Source organism: Castanea sativa, chromosome 10 (genome assembly GCF_040712315.1).
Source record: "Castanea sativa cultivar Marrone di Chiusa Pesio chromosome 10, ASM4071231v1".
In the NCBI taxonomy this organism is placed as follows: Eukaryota; Viridiplantae; Streptophyta; class Magnoliopsida; order Fagales; family Fagaceae; genus Castanea; species Castanea sativa.
This window is the reverse complement of record NC_134022.1, coordinates 28,891,024-28,907,347: the sequence shown is the minus strand read 5'-3', so window position 1 is coordinate 28,907,347 and position 16,324 is coordinate 28,891,024. Positions and strand designations below refer to the sequence as shown.

Sequence of the window (16,324 nt, the reverse complement as noted above, 5' to 3'; positions counted from 1 at the left end):
AAGGAAATGAAAGAACCCTCCTAGGAAATTAAAGGCCTGTTGCTTCTTGTTTCATATATTTTTTTTCCCGACAATATCTCTCGTTTTCCACAGTCACCGATCATTCAGAATAAAATATACACTCCAGTCGGTAATTGATTATTGATTAATTTAGTGTACTTTGACAGCTCAAAATAAAAATGCAGTTTATTGAAAAAATTATAAAAAAAGCGAAGTTTATCTTCTTCTTCTTCTTTTTTTTTTCCCTGAATAAAAGCGAAGTTTATCTTAGGCGCAAGAGCCTTAACCTTGTTGATTATTGAAAAAAAGTCTTAATTTTGTTATGAGGAATGAGGAGCCTTATAACTTAATTAATACTTCATGGTATTTTCAACAAAAATATCAGGATTCAAATATCCTTACTTAGACTATCAAATTATTATTATTAATTTTTAAAAGTTTTTATTTTGTTCGAAATCCAATTTAGAATCAATAGCGGCGACTCCAAGAATTTTTTCCAAAGAGGTCATTAAAAAATTTAAATTATACAAATTAATTACATATTAAGAAATATATTTATTGTCATGTTAATATGGCCATTTAAAACATTTTTATAAATTGCTAATGTGACTTTAGCATTTTTCAAATAATTATTAGTAAGCAAAAATGTGATGTTAGCAATGGATCCATATTAGAACTAGTAAAAATTTGCTATATTATTAGTTTGTAAAAATATTGTAAAATAGTTTGTGGCTGTAATATTACTCCTACCAAATTAATTCCAATATAAATTTGTTATAATAAAATTGAATACACTTAGTATTTTTCACATTTGAAAATTGTGAGAAAAATCTTGTCCAATTTGGGGAAGTTGAGTAGTTATTAAAAAACTTGAAAGGTTGAGTAAAATATCATAAAAATCATGGGTTAGGAATTCTAGAATATAATGGTATGATGATGATGATGATGATGATGATGAAGATGAAGATGGTGATGAGGACGGAGATTTAATTTTGCTTTGGGGATATGAATAACAATTGAATGAGGATTTTATTTTTTTGGCCAAGCTGTTTCCCCCATGTGACATTTGCCATTACGTACAACCACCCTTTATAAATTATAGACGTCCTAAGAAGTTGACCCTTAGTGGTTTGTGACTTTGTGTACCCCTAAAGCTATATATTATATGTACTTCCATTCTTTAGGGTATCAAACTACCTGCCCAAACCAAAAATTCCCATAAGTCCTAAACTGAAGACAGAAGAGGACACAGACATTGTTGTATCTTCTTTCTGTCCATTTTTCTGAGGGAGACTGGACTTAAGGAAGTTAGGACTTTGAAAAGAGACCCATTTCAGAAAGAGTAGAGAAACAGTTGCTTCAGTTCCATTTGTCTAAATTCATGCACATGCACTGGTGTTTTCTTGCATGAAAGTCAAAAAAGAAAGACTCTCTGGGTTTTGGTTACTTATTATATTGAACAAACTGTACTAGGTGGTGCAAAATGGAGGGTGGTGGTGGTGAAATATTTAGAGTGAGTAGTGCCCGTCTAAGCAGCTCTAACATCTGGAGGAACACTGGCTTGGAAGTTTTTTCCAAGTCTTCAGTGGAGGGAGATGATGAAGAATCTTTAAAATGGGCTGCTATTGAGAAACTGCCAACTTATTTGCGTATAAGGAGAGGTATACTCACTGAAGCAGAAGGTCAATCTAGAGAGATTGATATAGAGAGTCTTGGACTGCTAGAGAGGAAGAACTTATTGGAGAGGCTAGTGAAAATTGCAGAAGAAGATAATGAGAAATTCTTGTTGAAGCTCAAGGACCGCATTGAACGGTAAACTTGACCAAATAGATTCACATCTTTTGCTTGTAAGCATGTGTGTGTGTGTGTTTATATTTGAAATATATAACCTCAAACTTAAGCTTATAAACTGAAATGGGCCATAATGATATATATGTTGCATATGGTGTGTTTGAAGAAAGTCATAATGTGTTTGTAAACGCAGTGTTGGACTTGATATGCCAACAATTGAAGTCCGGTTTGAGCATTTATATGTTGAAGCAGAAGCTTATGTTGGTAGCAGGGCATTACCCACAATATTCAACTTTTCTGTTAATATGTTAGAGGTATATAGTTCATCTTTTGGATTTTATCTGTGAATCTAATTAGCCTTGTATACGTTCAGAGGCATAACCACTCACTCACCGTCTTCCAATAGGGGTTCCTGAATTATCTTCACATTCTTCCAAGTAGAAAGAAACCATTGCCAATTCTTCATGATATTAGTGGAATCATCAAGCCTAGAAGGTTAGTAGACACAACTTGTTAAAATAATAACCAGAGACTCTTAAATTATCCGTTCTCAATTATTTGATCTGGAATCTGCAGAATGACATTGCTTTTAGGCCCTCCAAGCTCCGGAAAGACCACACTACTATTGGCTTTGGCTGGAAAACTTGGTAAAGAGCTGAAAGTAAGGAAATTAGATTCCAATCTGTTCACACTGCTTAGTTGGTGAAATTGTTTCACTATATTATGAATTCATACAAGAGCTTTTGAATTCCAGTCCTCAGGGAGAGTCACATACAATGGACATGGAATGGAAGAGTTTGTACCGCAGAGAACATCAGCTTATATAAGTCAGCATGATGTCCATATGGGAGAAATGACAGTGAGAGAAACACTGGCTTTTTCAGCAAGATGTCAAGGGGTTGGACCACGTTATGGTCAGTTAAAAAAACAATGAAGTTGATATGTTAAACTCATTCTGAAAATTTTCGATGTTTTAATTAAACTTTTGCATGTAAAATTTGCAGAGATGTTGGCAGAATTATCAAGGAGAGAGAAGACTGCAAATATCAAGCCAGATCCTGATCTTGATATCTATATGAAGGTGAGGGTGCATTTGGAGGAAAGAAAACTTGGGAAAAAACTCATGTTAAATTTCTGTTTGAATTTTAAATCTGCAATGGTGCAAATTTGCTGCTAAAAGTACACTTTTATTATCAATTTTACAGGCTGCATCACTAGAGGGGCAGAAGACCAGTGTCATAACAGATTATATACTAAAGGTACCAATAAGTCTATCTGATTCGAAAGGGATGCACCATAAACAAAAATACAAAAAAGGGTATAATATCTGTTGTTGATTTTTAAATTTTTGCAGATTCTTGGACTTGAAGTCTGTGCAGATACCATGGTGGGGGATGAAATGCGACGAGGTATATCTGGTGGACAAAGGAAGCGACTCACAACAGGTAAAGCATTGAACAACACTGCGCACTCCTATCGAAATTGTCCCCATGCACTTGAGTTGATTATTTGAAATGTTTGGTCAACAAAATATAGGGGAAATGCTGGTTGGACCAGCAAGAGCACTTTTCATGGATGAGATCTCAACTGGTCTGGACAGTGCGACAACATTCCAGATAGTAAATTCAATCAGACAATCCATCCACATTCTCAATGGAACAGCAGTTATCTCTCTCCTCCAGCCTGCACCCGAAACATATGACCTGTTTGATGACATAATTCTCCTCTCAGATGGGCAAATTGTGTATCAGGGTCCTCGCAATAATGTGCTGGAGTTCTTTGAATATATGGGCTTCAAATGTCCAGAGAGGAAGGGAGTTGCTGACTTCTTGCAAGAAGTAATTATGATTTTGACTCAATATCCCTCTTGAACCTCAATTCATTCTTCAGAAGGGATTGAACCTTTTCATAAAAATTAAATAATAATAATAATAATATTATGAATTTGTGATAGGTGACATCAAGGAAAGATCAAGAGCAGTACTGGGCACATACAGATGAGACTTATAGTTATGTTTCAGTTAAGGAATTTTCTGAAGCATTTCAGTCATTTCATATTGGTCGAAAAATAGGTGATGAGCTTGCTACTCCTTTTGACAAGTCCAGTGGCCATCCCGCTGCTTTAACAACTAAAAAGTATGGAGTTAACAAGAAGGAACTTTTCAAAGCTTGCATATCTAGAGAACTTTTGCTTATGAAGAGGAATTCATTTATCTACTTTTTCAAGATGTTCCAAGTAAGTATCTTTTAAGTATTTAACTTTGACTTTAACAGGAATAGGAATAAAAATGCAAATGCAAATCTTTAAAATCTGTTGGGTTCCATAAGTGCAGGCAGTAAATTTTGGACTACTATCCTCAGACGGCACATAACTTAATTGAAACATTGAGCTTTTCATTTAAGTCATCAAAGCTAACTCACTGTTTCATTTTTGCTTTCATTTCAGCTAATATCGACAGCTTTTATAACAATGACATTATTTCTTCGGACTGAGATGCACCGGGATACAGTTACGGATGGTGGAATTTATATGGGCGCTATGTTCTTTACAATCATCATTATAATGTTTAATGGGTTCTCAGAGCTTGTCATGACCATCATGAAACTTCCTGTCTTCTACAAGCAAAGGGACCTCCTCTTCTATCCTTCTTGGGCGTTTTCTCTACCAACATGGATCCTTAGGATCCCTATAGCCTTCCTGGAAGTTGCCGTTTGGGTAGTCATGACTTATTATGTCATAGGCTTTGATCCAAACATTGGACGGTGAGAGAAAAAGGAACATTATAAATGTTAAAAATTGAACTTAAATTCTAGATTTTGAGTTTCCTGAATTTGATTAAAGTTCTTTATGGCAGGTTTTTCAAACAGTTTCTTTTACTCCTTTTTATTAACCAAATGGCATCTGGACTGTTCCGATTGATGGCGGCACTTGGAAGGAATGTAATTGTTGCAAACACATTTGGGTCTTTTGCTTTACTTGCTGTTCTGGTTCTGGGTGGATTTATTTTATCACGAGGTGAATCAATGGTGCAATTGAATCTATGTATAATTTTTATTACCTCTTGGTTATCTTTTAGACACTGATGGAAAAAGACAATGTCCTTTTGCATTAGATAATGTGCAGAAATGGTGGTTGTGGGGCTACTGGATCTCACCAATGATGTATGCACAGAATGCTATAGCTGTCAATGAATTTCTTGGGAAGAGTTGGAGACATGTAAGTATCACTTCTTGAATTATGGCCAAGAAAAAACACATTAGAAGATAAAAGATAAGGGAAAAAGATATCAAACAGAATCAGCTAATAAGTATGTACAAATATTTGTGTCATAGGTTCCTCCTAATTCAACAGAACCGCTAGGAGTTTCAGTCTTGAAGTCTCGTGGGGTATTCACAGAAGCTTATTGGTATTGGATTGGAGTTGGAGCCTTAATTGGATATATATTCGTTTTCAATTTCTTTTTCACTTTGGCCCTAGAATACCTTGACCGTAAGTACTCTACACATATAATTTTGAGTTTCTATTATTGGACATGATGATCTGATGATTGGATTACTTTGCTGCAGCATTTGGGAAGCCTCAGGCAGTAATATCCAAAGAGGCCTTGGCAGAGAAAAATGCTAATAGAACTGGAGAGTCCATTGAGCTACCATCAAGAGGTAAGAGTTCGTCTGGTGGGTCTTCAAGCTCTAAGATTTACTGTTATGTTTCTGCTTATTAGATTCTAGCTATAATATATTCACAATGATAACAATGCAGAAAGAGGAAATGAAAGTCGAAGAAGTGTATCATCCAGGACATTGTCTGCAAGAGTGAGCAGTATGAATGATGCTAGCAACAAAAGCAACAGGGGGATGGTTCTTCCCTTTGAACCCCTTTCTATTACATTTGATGATATCAGATATGCTGTAGACATGCCACAGGTATCTTTGACCTTTATATAAGAGCCAATATTATATTAAGATTTCAGGAGGATACAAAAGATGAAGAGTAACAAGCAGCATGTTTGTTAAAGAATATTTTTTTATTTTGAAGAAAAGTAAAAATAAAGTTATTATGTTAGGAATTTATTTTTTTATCTAAAATTTAAAAAACTATCACACATATAAAATTATATAGAAAGATAATACAGTTTGTTGATGAATCTGTGATTTTTTTTTTGTTGGTGTGTGTGCATAAGCTCCCGAGTCTCAATTAGTTCTTGCATGTAGATGTGCATTTGTTTTTCGTTATTCTTCTCTGATTAGAATATTTCAGCTAATTCCTGGCGTTGAATGTATCTGCATCCTAATATTTGTTATCATGGTTGCAGGAAATGAAAGTTCAGGGTGTTCTTGAGGATCGACTGGAACTCTTGAAGGGTGTGAGTGGTGCTTTTAGGCCAGGAGTCCTTACAGCTTTAATGGGTGTGAGTGGTGCTGGGAAGACTACTCTACTGGATGTGTTGGCGGGAAGGAAAACTGGTGGATATATTGAAGGAAGCATCACTATATCTGGGCATCCAAAGAAGCAAGAAACATTTGCCCGCATATCAGGATACTGCGAGCAAACTGATATCCACTCTCCTCATGTTACAGTCTATGAGTCTTTGGTTTATTCCGCATGGCTTCGGTTACCACCTGAGGTTGACTCTGCAACCAGAAAGGTACAGTTTTGGTCAAACTCACTTTTATTTCCATCAGCATCGTGCAGAGAAAAGTACATACTCAAAAGCTGGAATGCTCATTAAAATTGAAAGGGTAAACATTACACTTCAATAATTAAGATTCATGTGTTTCTCTCCAGGCTTGTTAAAATAATGGTTTTGTGATTAACTTAATACTTCAGTTTTTTGGATAAGTGTACTTTATCATGATATTGAAGTCTTGTTTTTTTATTCTTTTAACTCCATGAGTCACACCTGTTTGTTCTTGTTTAAATTGCATTATCAGTCCTGGATGTCTGCTTAGTTATATATTATGTACTTATGCCATTCCTCCTCATAGAAAATCTTTTGGATTGGTGCCCTAACATGATATCAAAGCAGTAGTATAAAGGTCAAAGTTCAAACCACGTCTCCACTTTTTATTACCTCCCAAATTCCCAATGAAAAAGTAAAAAAAACCAATAAGTTGGATCCCATTTTATTGAAGGTGAGTCAGGGCTCACAAGTAAAAGTATCATTAAAATATTAGTTTAGTGGTAGTTCGTTGAATATTATCAGGTTACTGATTACATATCTGATTGATGGGTTGCAGATGTTCATTGAGGAAGTCATGGAACTGGTGGAGCTGACCTCCTTAAGAGAAGCACTTGTAGGATTGCCAGGCGTGAATGGTCTATCAACTGAGCAGCGCAAAAGGCTAACAATTGCAGTTGAGCTTGTTGCCAACCCATCTATTATATTCATGGACGAACCGACTTCTGGTCTTGATGCCAGGGCAGCAGCAATAGTAATGAGAACAGTGAGGAACACTGTAGACACAGGGCGAACTGTGGTCTGCACCATCCATCAGCCCAGCATTGATATATTTGATGCTTTTGATGAGGTGAGATACTTTTTGATGGTTAAAGAATCATTAGTTTGTGTTAATTACTAAATTTTATACAAGAACTGACAATTTTTTGTGTTGCATTGCAGTTATTTCTCTTGAAACGGGGGGGTGAAGAGATATATGTGGGTCCATTAGGCCGCCATTCTTCCCTTTTGATCGACTACTTTGAGGTTAGGCTAATTAATTCATGATAGTATAAATATTTCCCTCGTTTACCACTGTATTAGTGACATAGGTGAATTGTTTCAATTAAGGGAATTCATGGTGTTCCTAAGATTAAGGATAAGTACAACCCTGCAACTTGGATGTTGGATGTTACTTCAGCAGGACAAGAAGCAGCTTTTGGGGTGAACTTCACTGAAATATACAAGAGCTCAGAACTTTATAGGTAAGATCACAATGATGAAAGAAACTTTCCTTGTGGTTGTGGATATACTGAGAATTTTTAGAATTAAAGACTTTGAAATGCCCTTGAGTTCAAAGGGGAAACTATTGAAGTCTCTAAGAAGTTTCCTTTGTTTAATTCATACTCCTGTTTTATAGCAATTAATAGTGCGTGGTGATTGATCCAGGAGAAACAAGGCCTTGATCAACGAATTATGTACACCTCCACCAGGCTCAAAAGACTTGTACTTCCCTACACAATACTCACAGTCTTTCTTCACCCAATGTATGGCTTGCCTATGGAAACAACATTTGTCATATTGGCGAAACCCACCATACAGTGCAGTCAGACTGTTATTTACAACTTTCATAGCTTTAATGTTTGGGACAATATTCTGGGATCTTGGCTCCAAAAGGTACACAAAATAAAAACTAAAGCATATGTGAAAATGGAACTCAAAATTTTACAAATTTTTATTTATTTTTTATCTCCTAGTCCCTAATTTTGATATTTTATCTTGGAAATGCAGGCGAAACCGACAAGATCTTTTCAATGCAATGGGTTCCATGTATGCTGCTGTTCTCTTCATTGGCGTACAAAATGCCTCATCAGTGCAGCCAGTTGTAGGCATTGAGAGAACAGTCTTTTATAGAGAAAGAGCCGCTGGAATGTATTCGGCTTTGCCATATGCCTTTGGACAGGTATGGTACCTGGTCTATGAAGCTCAATAAAGTTGTTTTTCTGGGGAGAACCCATCATATCTTTACTTTTCTTATGTTAATAAGTTTTTAATTTGGGATTTTAGAATTGATTGATATTAGAAGAGATAGCTTTGATACCATGTTAGAAAGGGTATGGAAAAATATAAAGAAGAGAATAAAGATGAGAGAGAGAGAGAGAGAGAGAGAGAGAGAACAAAGGGAACCAACATGATTTGGTTTAAGAGGTTTACATTGACATGAGATAGCCATTGATAACTGCATCCTTAGTATTGAGATATGTGTTACAACCCATTGATGGGTATATATATTAGGCTAAATTTTAGACAAACAATTACAAGTAGGATTATGATTACTTTACTTGTACTCCAAGTAAGAGTAGAATTACTTCACTTGCACTTCAAGTAGCATTAGATATAACAAACTTATTTTAAATTTTTATACAATAGACTTGGACTTTGACGAGGATTGGACCTTAGTATCTTCAACAATTGGAATGTATAATGGATATTGTTTAAGGGTTTGTTTCTACCATTCATGATTTTTTGGAAAATAAAAGTTTAGAACATGGAATTATGTGCACTTCCCCTTTTCACTTGCAAGTAAATGAGATGGAGTAAATGGAAACTTTCAAGTCTAGCTAATTTAATCAACATGTTTCCTCTCCAAATTCCATTGTTTGCAGGTTTTCATTGAGCTTCCATACATTTTCGTTCAAACTGTCATATATGGCATTATAGTGTACGCCATGATTGGGTTTGATTGGACAGTCAGCAAATTCTTTTGGTATATCTTCTTCATGTACTTCACCTTTTTATACTTCACTTTCTATGGAATGATGACTGTGGCCGTTACTCCAAACCACAACATAGCTGCTATAATTTCCTCAGCCTTCTATGCAATATGGAACGTTTTCTCAGGATTTGTCATTCCCAGGACAGTAAGTTTCAATAATCCCTATGCATGTTTTTCAGTATGCAAAATGAAACCATAACTTACAAGGATCAACTTTGCTTTGTTACAGAGGATACCAATCTGGTGGAGATGGTACTATTGGGCTTGCCCGGTCTCTTGGACCTTGTATGGCTTGATTGCTTCACAGTTTGGAGACATCAAGGACACATTCGATTCAGGTGAAACCGTGGAAGATTTTTTGAGGAGTTATTTTGGGTATAGAAATGACTTTGTGGGTATTGTTGCAATTGTGATTGTTGGAATTTCAGTGCTCTTTGCATTCACCTTTGCCTATTCAATTAAGGCATTCAACTTCCAAAAGAGATGAGAATGTTATAACTGTAAATACAAATTAAGAAGATCCCATTATAGCAATTTTTGCTTATTATAATTCCGGACTTCAGAGCTGTATGGGATGTTTACTGATATCCTGTTTAGGGTCAATGGCCATACAAGGTCCGAAAATTGTCTCAATATTCTGGGCTACCTAACTTAATATTTGTTGAATTTGAACCTGACATAATATGGGGTACATGCAAATTTGTGTAGTCTTTTCCTGTGTCACTTATGTTTGGTTGTAGTTGGAGGAGGAAAGAGAAAGGAAAATTGTAGGGGAATAGAAAATGAAAGGGAAGACAAAATATTTCTCCCTATGTGTTTATGGATGTAGGGTGAAAAAGAAATGAATAAAGAGAAGAATACATCTTTCACATGTTTAATTTGCCAAAGGAAGAGAAAATACCTTTTTAAATACTAGTCAAAAGAAAATTAGCCATTCTGGGTTAGCTAGATAAATTTTTGGGTAGCTTCTCTTGCTAGGTCCTGCATTTCCCTCAATGTTGGTGTAGGCGCCCACTTTGAAGTATGTCTTATTGAACACTGCCTTGAGTACCTATGGCTATAGGTATCCTAAAAGGATTGCATTATCTGGGGAGGATGTCTGGAGGATGTCTTGTTGGAGTGTATTGGTTCCACTGTTTTCCACCAACACTATGGCTTCTCTGTATCCTTGTCTCTAGGTGTAGTAAATGGCCTCTCTAATTGTCATGAGGTTTGTAGCTCCTTACTATACGAATACTACAAAATAAGTGAAAAACACCCCTTTGTGATGGACTAGCCTAAGCGATTCTTTATCACAAAGGCACCTCCATTCCAATGTTCTTGCCTCTTTGGACTTTACTTCCAACAAGAGTTAGATGTGGCCTAAGGTTTTTAGTCCCATAGAGCTGACACCTAGTGTCATTTGTAATTTGCCAATTGGCCAACTTTGTCTTAATAGCACTAATCAGTAACACGCTCTCCTTAATTTTCCCATTCTTTGAGAAAGGTGGTGTGAGTGTGAATAATGTTAATGATGCTTATTAGGGCTTGGTCAATTTGGGGTTGATTGGATGGTCTATGTGGTTGATTGCTATGGGTTTGTGGTACTTCCATGAAATACCAGGGATGTCCATCTTTAACTAATTGTTTGAGGTGACCCTTCAAAGCTCTGCATTGCTTTATTTGGTGGCTCTTCTCCTTATGGTAAGGAGCAATATGACTTCGATTCTCTCGCTATTGGGTTCCCTTATATCTTGGGCAACTAAAAATGTTGGGAAATTGCCTCAAATTCCAATTATGACTTGGAAAGTCAATTAAGTTTCTTAGTTGAAGAAGAAAAAATTAATTTGGATTTCCTTGTTATGGAAGGAAAAACTATTCCTTGGTGTGGAAGGAAAGTCTATTCCTTGTTAAAGATGTAATATATTCCTAGTTCAAGAGGGAATAGGAAAAGAGTCTTACAAATAGACAATACTACAAAGAATTTGATGGCTTTGGCCTAAGGGTTCTCCCTATGGAGAGAGGGAAAATAGAGCATGAAACCAAGAGAGAAAAAAATGATTTTCGTTTGGGAGGAATGCAAGAAGGAGAGAGCAAAGGATTACTGCCTTCGAGAGGATAGTTAAGGATTGCTGCCTTCAAGAAGATAGTCAAGGAGGAGAGAGTAAAGTGTTGCCGCCTTCGAGAAGATAGCCAAAGAGGAGAGAGTAAAGGGTTGCGAGCAAAGTGTTGCCACATTCCAGAAGATAGCCAAGGAGGAGAGAGCAAAGGGTTGCCATCTTCGAGAAGATAGCCAAGGAGGAGAGAGCAAAGAGTTACCACCTTCGAGAAGATAGTTAATTAAGAGAGAGTAAAGGGTTGCCACCTTCGAAGAGATAGTCAAGGAGGAGAGAGCAAAGTGTTGCTGCCCTCGAGAAGATAGCCAAGAAAAAGAGAGTAAAGGGTTGCCGCCTTTGAGAAGATAGCCAAGGACGAGAGAGCAAAAGGTTGCCATCTTCGAGGAAATAGCCAAGGAGGAGAGAGTAAGGTATTTCCGCATTCGAGAAAACACAAAGAGAGTAAGAAAAATAAGAGAGATTTTTATTTAGCCATGATATATACATAAGAAATATTGTGATTGATTTGAGAATAGTGAAATTGATTCAGAGTTTGTTCCGTGAATTTTCCCTTCAAGGAGAAAGGATTTTCCACGTAAATATTTGTGTTCTTGTGTGCGATTGCTATTTGGGATTGATAATATTGTTGATAATACTATTCAGGACCTAACAATGGTATCAGAGCTAGGTTGATTTAGTGGATGACTCTATGTGTGAATTAAGATGGAAGAGAAGGGATTGCTTTGATTAATGTGGAGCTATTCCATGAGGAAAATAGGACTACTTGATTAAGGTGGAGCTATCCCAAGAGGAAAGAAGATAGTTGAGGACAATTGATGGAATTTGAGTTAAGGTGGAGATTGTTGGGAAATTGCCTTAAATTCCAATTGTGACTTAGAACGTCAATTAGGTTTCCTAGTTTAAGAAGGAAAAATTAATTTGGTATTCCTTATTGTGAAAGGAAAGACTATTCCTTGGTGTGGAAAAAAAGTCTATTCCTTGTTAAAGAGGTAATGTATTCTTAGTTCAAGAGGGAATAGGAAAAGAGTCTTATAAATAAACAATGATTCAAAGAATTTGATGGCTTTGGTCCCAGGGTCCTTCCTATGGGGAGAGGGAAAATAGAGCATGAAATCAAGAAAGAAAAAAAAAGGAGTTTCACTTGGGAGGAATGTAAGAAGGAGGAGAGAGCAAAGTGTTGCCACCTTTGAGAGGATAGCCAAGGAAGAGAGAGTAAATGGTTGCTACCTTCAAGAAGATAGCCAAAGAGGAGAGAGTAAAGGGTTGCTGCATTCAAGAAGATAGTCAAGGAGGAGAGAGCAAAATGTTGCCACCTTCGAGAAGATAGCTAAGGAGGAAATAGCAAAGGGTTTCCACCTTTGAAAAGATAGCCAAGGACAAGAGAGCAAAGGGTTGCCGCCTTCGAGGAGATAACCAAGGAGGAGAGAGCAAGGTATTGTCGCCTACGAAAAAATACAAAGAGAGTGTGTGTGAGAGTAAAGAAAAATAAGGGAGATTTTTCTTTATCTGTGAGATATACACAATAAATATTGTAATTGATTTGAGAATAGTGAAATTGAATCAGAGTTTGTCTCGTGGTTTTTCCCATCAAGGAGTAAAGGTTTTCCACGTAAATATTTATGTTCTTGTGTGCGATTGCTATTTGGGATTGATAATATTGTTGATGTTGATAATACTACTCGAGACACAATAGTCTTGTTAGAGAGATAAATACCTTGGGGAGCTTCCTTAAGTGATTAATATAACATATAAAGACACTTTAACCCAAAAGGCCTAAGCCCAATGGGTATGTGCTCAATTATGTTATATTACTACTCATTCTTCTCATCATTATTCAATGTGGGACTTCACTCACACGTGTAACCTAACAATCTCCCATTCACATGTGAGTCTCTGTCTCTCTGTGAGTTTCAAGACCTCTTCGTGGGCTATGAACAAGTCCTACTCACTTCCTCTTGCCTAATGGGCCTTTTCCATTCACTAGTGCATCATCCATGGTGTTAGGGTCATATTTTTTATGTAATTAGCTAATCTTTTGACAAAACGCACTTTACTTGTAATTGGGTAGATTTAAGTTAGGCTTAACGTGTCAAGAAGTATGTTGTTCAAACATATCAAGTGGTTTCATTAAAAACATGAAGATTGATCCAAGAAATAAGTGAAGAAAAGCTTTTTCATTAAGTCTTGACGCAAGCTCGACAGATGCTGCTATCGAAGATTAATAGAGAAACTCGACACAAGCTTGATATATCGAGATCTACGATTTTAGAATTTTCAGATCTGAAATTCGGCCTATGATAACTTGTTTGATTAAATTTTTTTTTCTCATAACCCTAGTTATATATAAGGCTTATTTTAAAAGTCATTATACACGAAAACAGAGACCTAGAACTCATATACTCTGTGTGAAGCTATTGGTTTATACACCTTAGAATTTTGTAACCAAGTGCTTCATGATTTTCATCGTTTATAAAGTCAAGAACTTTGCAACTAACAACAATCAATCAAGTTGCTGAAGTTAGTCACGTACTGGGATTCGTGCAAAGGAGTTAGTTATAAATTAGAGATTTGTGCAACAAAGGAAAGAAGACTATTATAATATCAAGTTCAATTGGGTATTGAAGCGAGGGTTCAATTGTAGGTTGGTATTTTGGGATAGGCTAAGGTAGTGGTAAGATTCCTTATACTTGTAACCGTTCGATTATTGATTAGTGAATTCTTGGGAGTGGTGACCTTAAATTCATCCGGTGGAGTTTTTGCTTGGCGAGAGGTTTTCTCTATTTGTCTACAAATCATCGTGTTAATTTATTTTCCGTTGCATATTAGTCATTTGGTGATTTGTTGGTGTCTCCACAATTTGCATGTAATTTGACCTAATTAATTAACTTAGGCAATATAATTAATTAACTAGGGTCAATCTATCTTAACCCAACCCATGGGCCTCCACGTGTCAACCCCGCTTGTCTTTTATCCTCGATAGGAACCTCACACCTCATTGTTGTTTAGCACCACTGGCAATAATACTCATTTGTTGGGTCTTTTCCAAGATCATTTGTGTGAGCTTTATGAGCTTACTTGGTGCAATATATCGTCCCCACTCCAACTGCGAAAGGGACTCTCCCTACTAATTAATATAACATATAGAGACACTTTAATCCAAAAGGTCTAAGCTCAATGGGTATGTGTTCAATTATGTTATATTAACTACTCGTTCTTCTCATCATTATTCAATGTGGTACTTCACTCACACATGTAACTCAACAAAAAAGAGTACAATTTATCTTTGATTTGTGGAAGGATAATGTAGATTAGCTTTTTGAACATAGTGTGGATGGTTTGGAAGGTCTTAGGATTTTCTACTTCAATAGGGGTGAGGGATTCAGCTACTACGGGAGTTGGGTGACTGGTGTGTTGTCTGCCTCTTTAGAAGTTAAGTTGGGGTCTCTCTTTTTGGGACCTTGAGTTGATTCTCTTTTACCCAAATGTATTGTCCTATACCTGATGAGGGAAGCTCCTACAATGGCTCAATGACATATGACATGACAAGGTCGTACGGTTAGATACTATCTTCTTTTTGTTTGGCTCCTTACATACAACGCTAATTGTAACTAAATGAATAAATGCTAAAGGGTGTTTGATGAAAGCTCCCACAAAAAAGGAAGATCAATCTGCTTGACACCTACACACAATGAGCACAACCACCCTATTAGGGGTGGTTGTGAGCACTCCAAAGAACAAGTTAGTGTTTTGAAAAAAATGTCTGATTGAGTGGAATTTTAGGTGTTCATGATTGCATACCTCTTGAACATTATTGGAGGGAGGTGTTTATACCCTTAATTTTCACATGCTAATCTTTTGAAAAAAAAATTCCATCATTGTATATTAACTTTTTGTAGATGCGACTAGCGATTATTTGATTTTGTTAAGGATAAGATTACCTCTGCCATTCAAAATTCAAATATCAAGATTACACAACTGGAGGATAACAACAACTTAGCTCACGGATAACATTTTAGCTTTTGTATATTTAAATTCAAACTCTTTATGTAGATCTGTCAAAAACATAAACTTTGTAATTGATTAGTATATAAATACAAAGAGCCTTCACCGTATTTGGTAAGGAAGCAAAATATCAATTTGCTACTTGATTTTACATGGTATCAAATTGCCACACTGAAAAAAGGCAATCTCTTTGTAGCAAATTATTTTCAGAGATACACTAATCTGGTTGATACTCTTGCTTCCATAAGAAATCCTATAAATGATTATGAGCTGGTCTCATATTTTCTGTCTGGTCTAGACTTAGAGTATGATTCCTTTGTAACATTAGTTACAACATGAGTGGATCCAATGACTCTTGATGATCTTTACAGTCATCTTCTTGCTCATGAACTCAGGCTTGAGCAAAACCAACCTGCTGTTGACTTAGCTCTTGCAAATGCTAATATTGTAGCAAAGAAAGGATCATCATAAGGGGGTCATGGTGGTCGGTCTTAACAATTTTTCTCATATGGTAGAGAAAATAACTCCAACAAAAATAGCAACAGAAATTCTCGTGGCAGGGGGCGTGGTTGTGGTTCGACCTCTTTTTTCTGAAGCTTTTCGCACCATTTGTCAAGTCTACCTCAAACCTAGACATGATGCATTGGACTGTTATCATCAATTTGGCAACTCTTATCAAAGGGTTTCTAATCAAAACATGCAAGCTTATTTTGCTGCACCTCAGCCCATAATAGATTCTTCATGGTATCCGGATTCTGGCACAACACATCACATAACTTCTGATCTTGCAAATCTAAACATGCAAGCTGAAGAGTACATAGGTTCAGACCAAATCAAGATGAGTATCGGTACTGGTTTAGATATTAAACATATTGGCCAAACCAAAATTCTCACACCCACTACTTCTTTTATTCTACATGTTTTGCATGTTCCTTTAATTAAAAAGAATTTATTGTTTGTTCACAAATTTACTAAAGACACTAACACTTATCTTGAATTTC

At 36.3% G+C, this 16,324-nt stretch overlaps 1 protein-coding gene and 1 non-coding gene across 2 annotated transcripts; both read left to right on the top strand.

Annotated features, from left to right (window-relative positions):
• Positions 1–1,415: 1,415 nt before the first annotated feature.
• LOC142613423 (pleiotropic drug resistance protein 1-like) lies at positions 1,416–9,853 on the top strand. The gene is made up of 24 exons (XM_075785785.1): positions 1,416–1,812; positions 1,985–2,105; positions 2,198–2,286; positions 2,368–2,452; positions 2,546–2,705; positions 2,796–2,872; positions 2,997–3,050; positions 3,146–3,236; positions 3,328–3,629; positions 3,746–4,027; positions 4,238–4,554; positions 4,647–4,807; positions 4,905–5,008; positions 5,125–5,281; positions 5,359–5,451; positions 5,552–5,715; positions 6,105–6,437; positions 7,030–7,320; positions 7,413–7,496; positions 7,581–7,714; positions 7,899–8,126; positions 8,241–8,412; positions 9,116–9,370; positions 9,455–9,853. The coding sequence occupies exons 1-24, from the start codon at positions 1,484–1,486 to the stop codon at positions 9,710–9,712; spliced, it is 4,341 nt and encodes a 1,446-aa protein (XP_075641900.1). The 5' UTR covers positions 1,416–1,483; the 3' UTR covers positions 9,713–9,853.
• Positions 9,854–15,575: 5,722 nt separating this feature from the next.
• On the top strand, positions 15,576–15,711 carry LOC142614331 (small nucleolar RNA Z247). The gene has a single exon (XR_012840409.1). It is a non-coding gene; the product is annotated as a small nucleolar RNA Z247 (small nucleolar RNA).
• The last annotated feature ends 613 nt before the right edge of the window (positions 15,712–16,324 follow it).

Excerpts from the sequence above, each read along its gene's own strand:
- LOC142613423 (XM_075785785.1), top strand. The coding sequence starts at position 1,484 with ATGGAGGGTGGTGGTGGTGAAATATTTAGAGTGAGTAGTGCCCGTCTA. Across the intron at positions 5,452-5,551 it reads CATTGAGCTACCATCAAGAG|AAAGAGGAAATGAAAGTCGA; the intron begins GTAAGAGTTCGT and ends ATAACAATGCAG. Across the intron at positions 9,371-9,454 it reads GATTTGTCATTCCCAGGACA|AGGATACCAATCTGGTGGAG; the intron begins GTAAGTTTCAAT and ends GCTTTGTTACAG.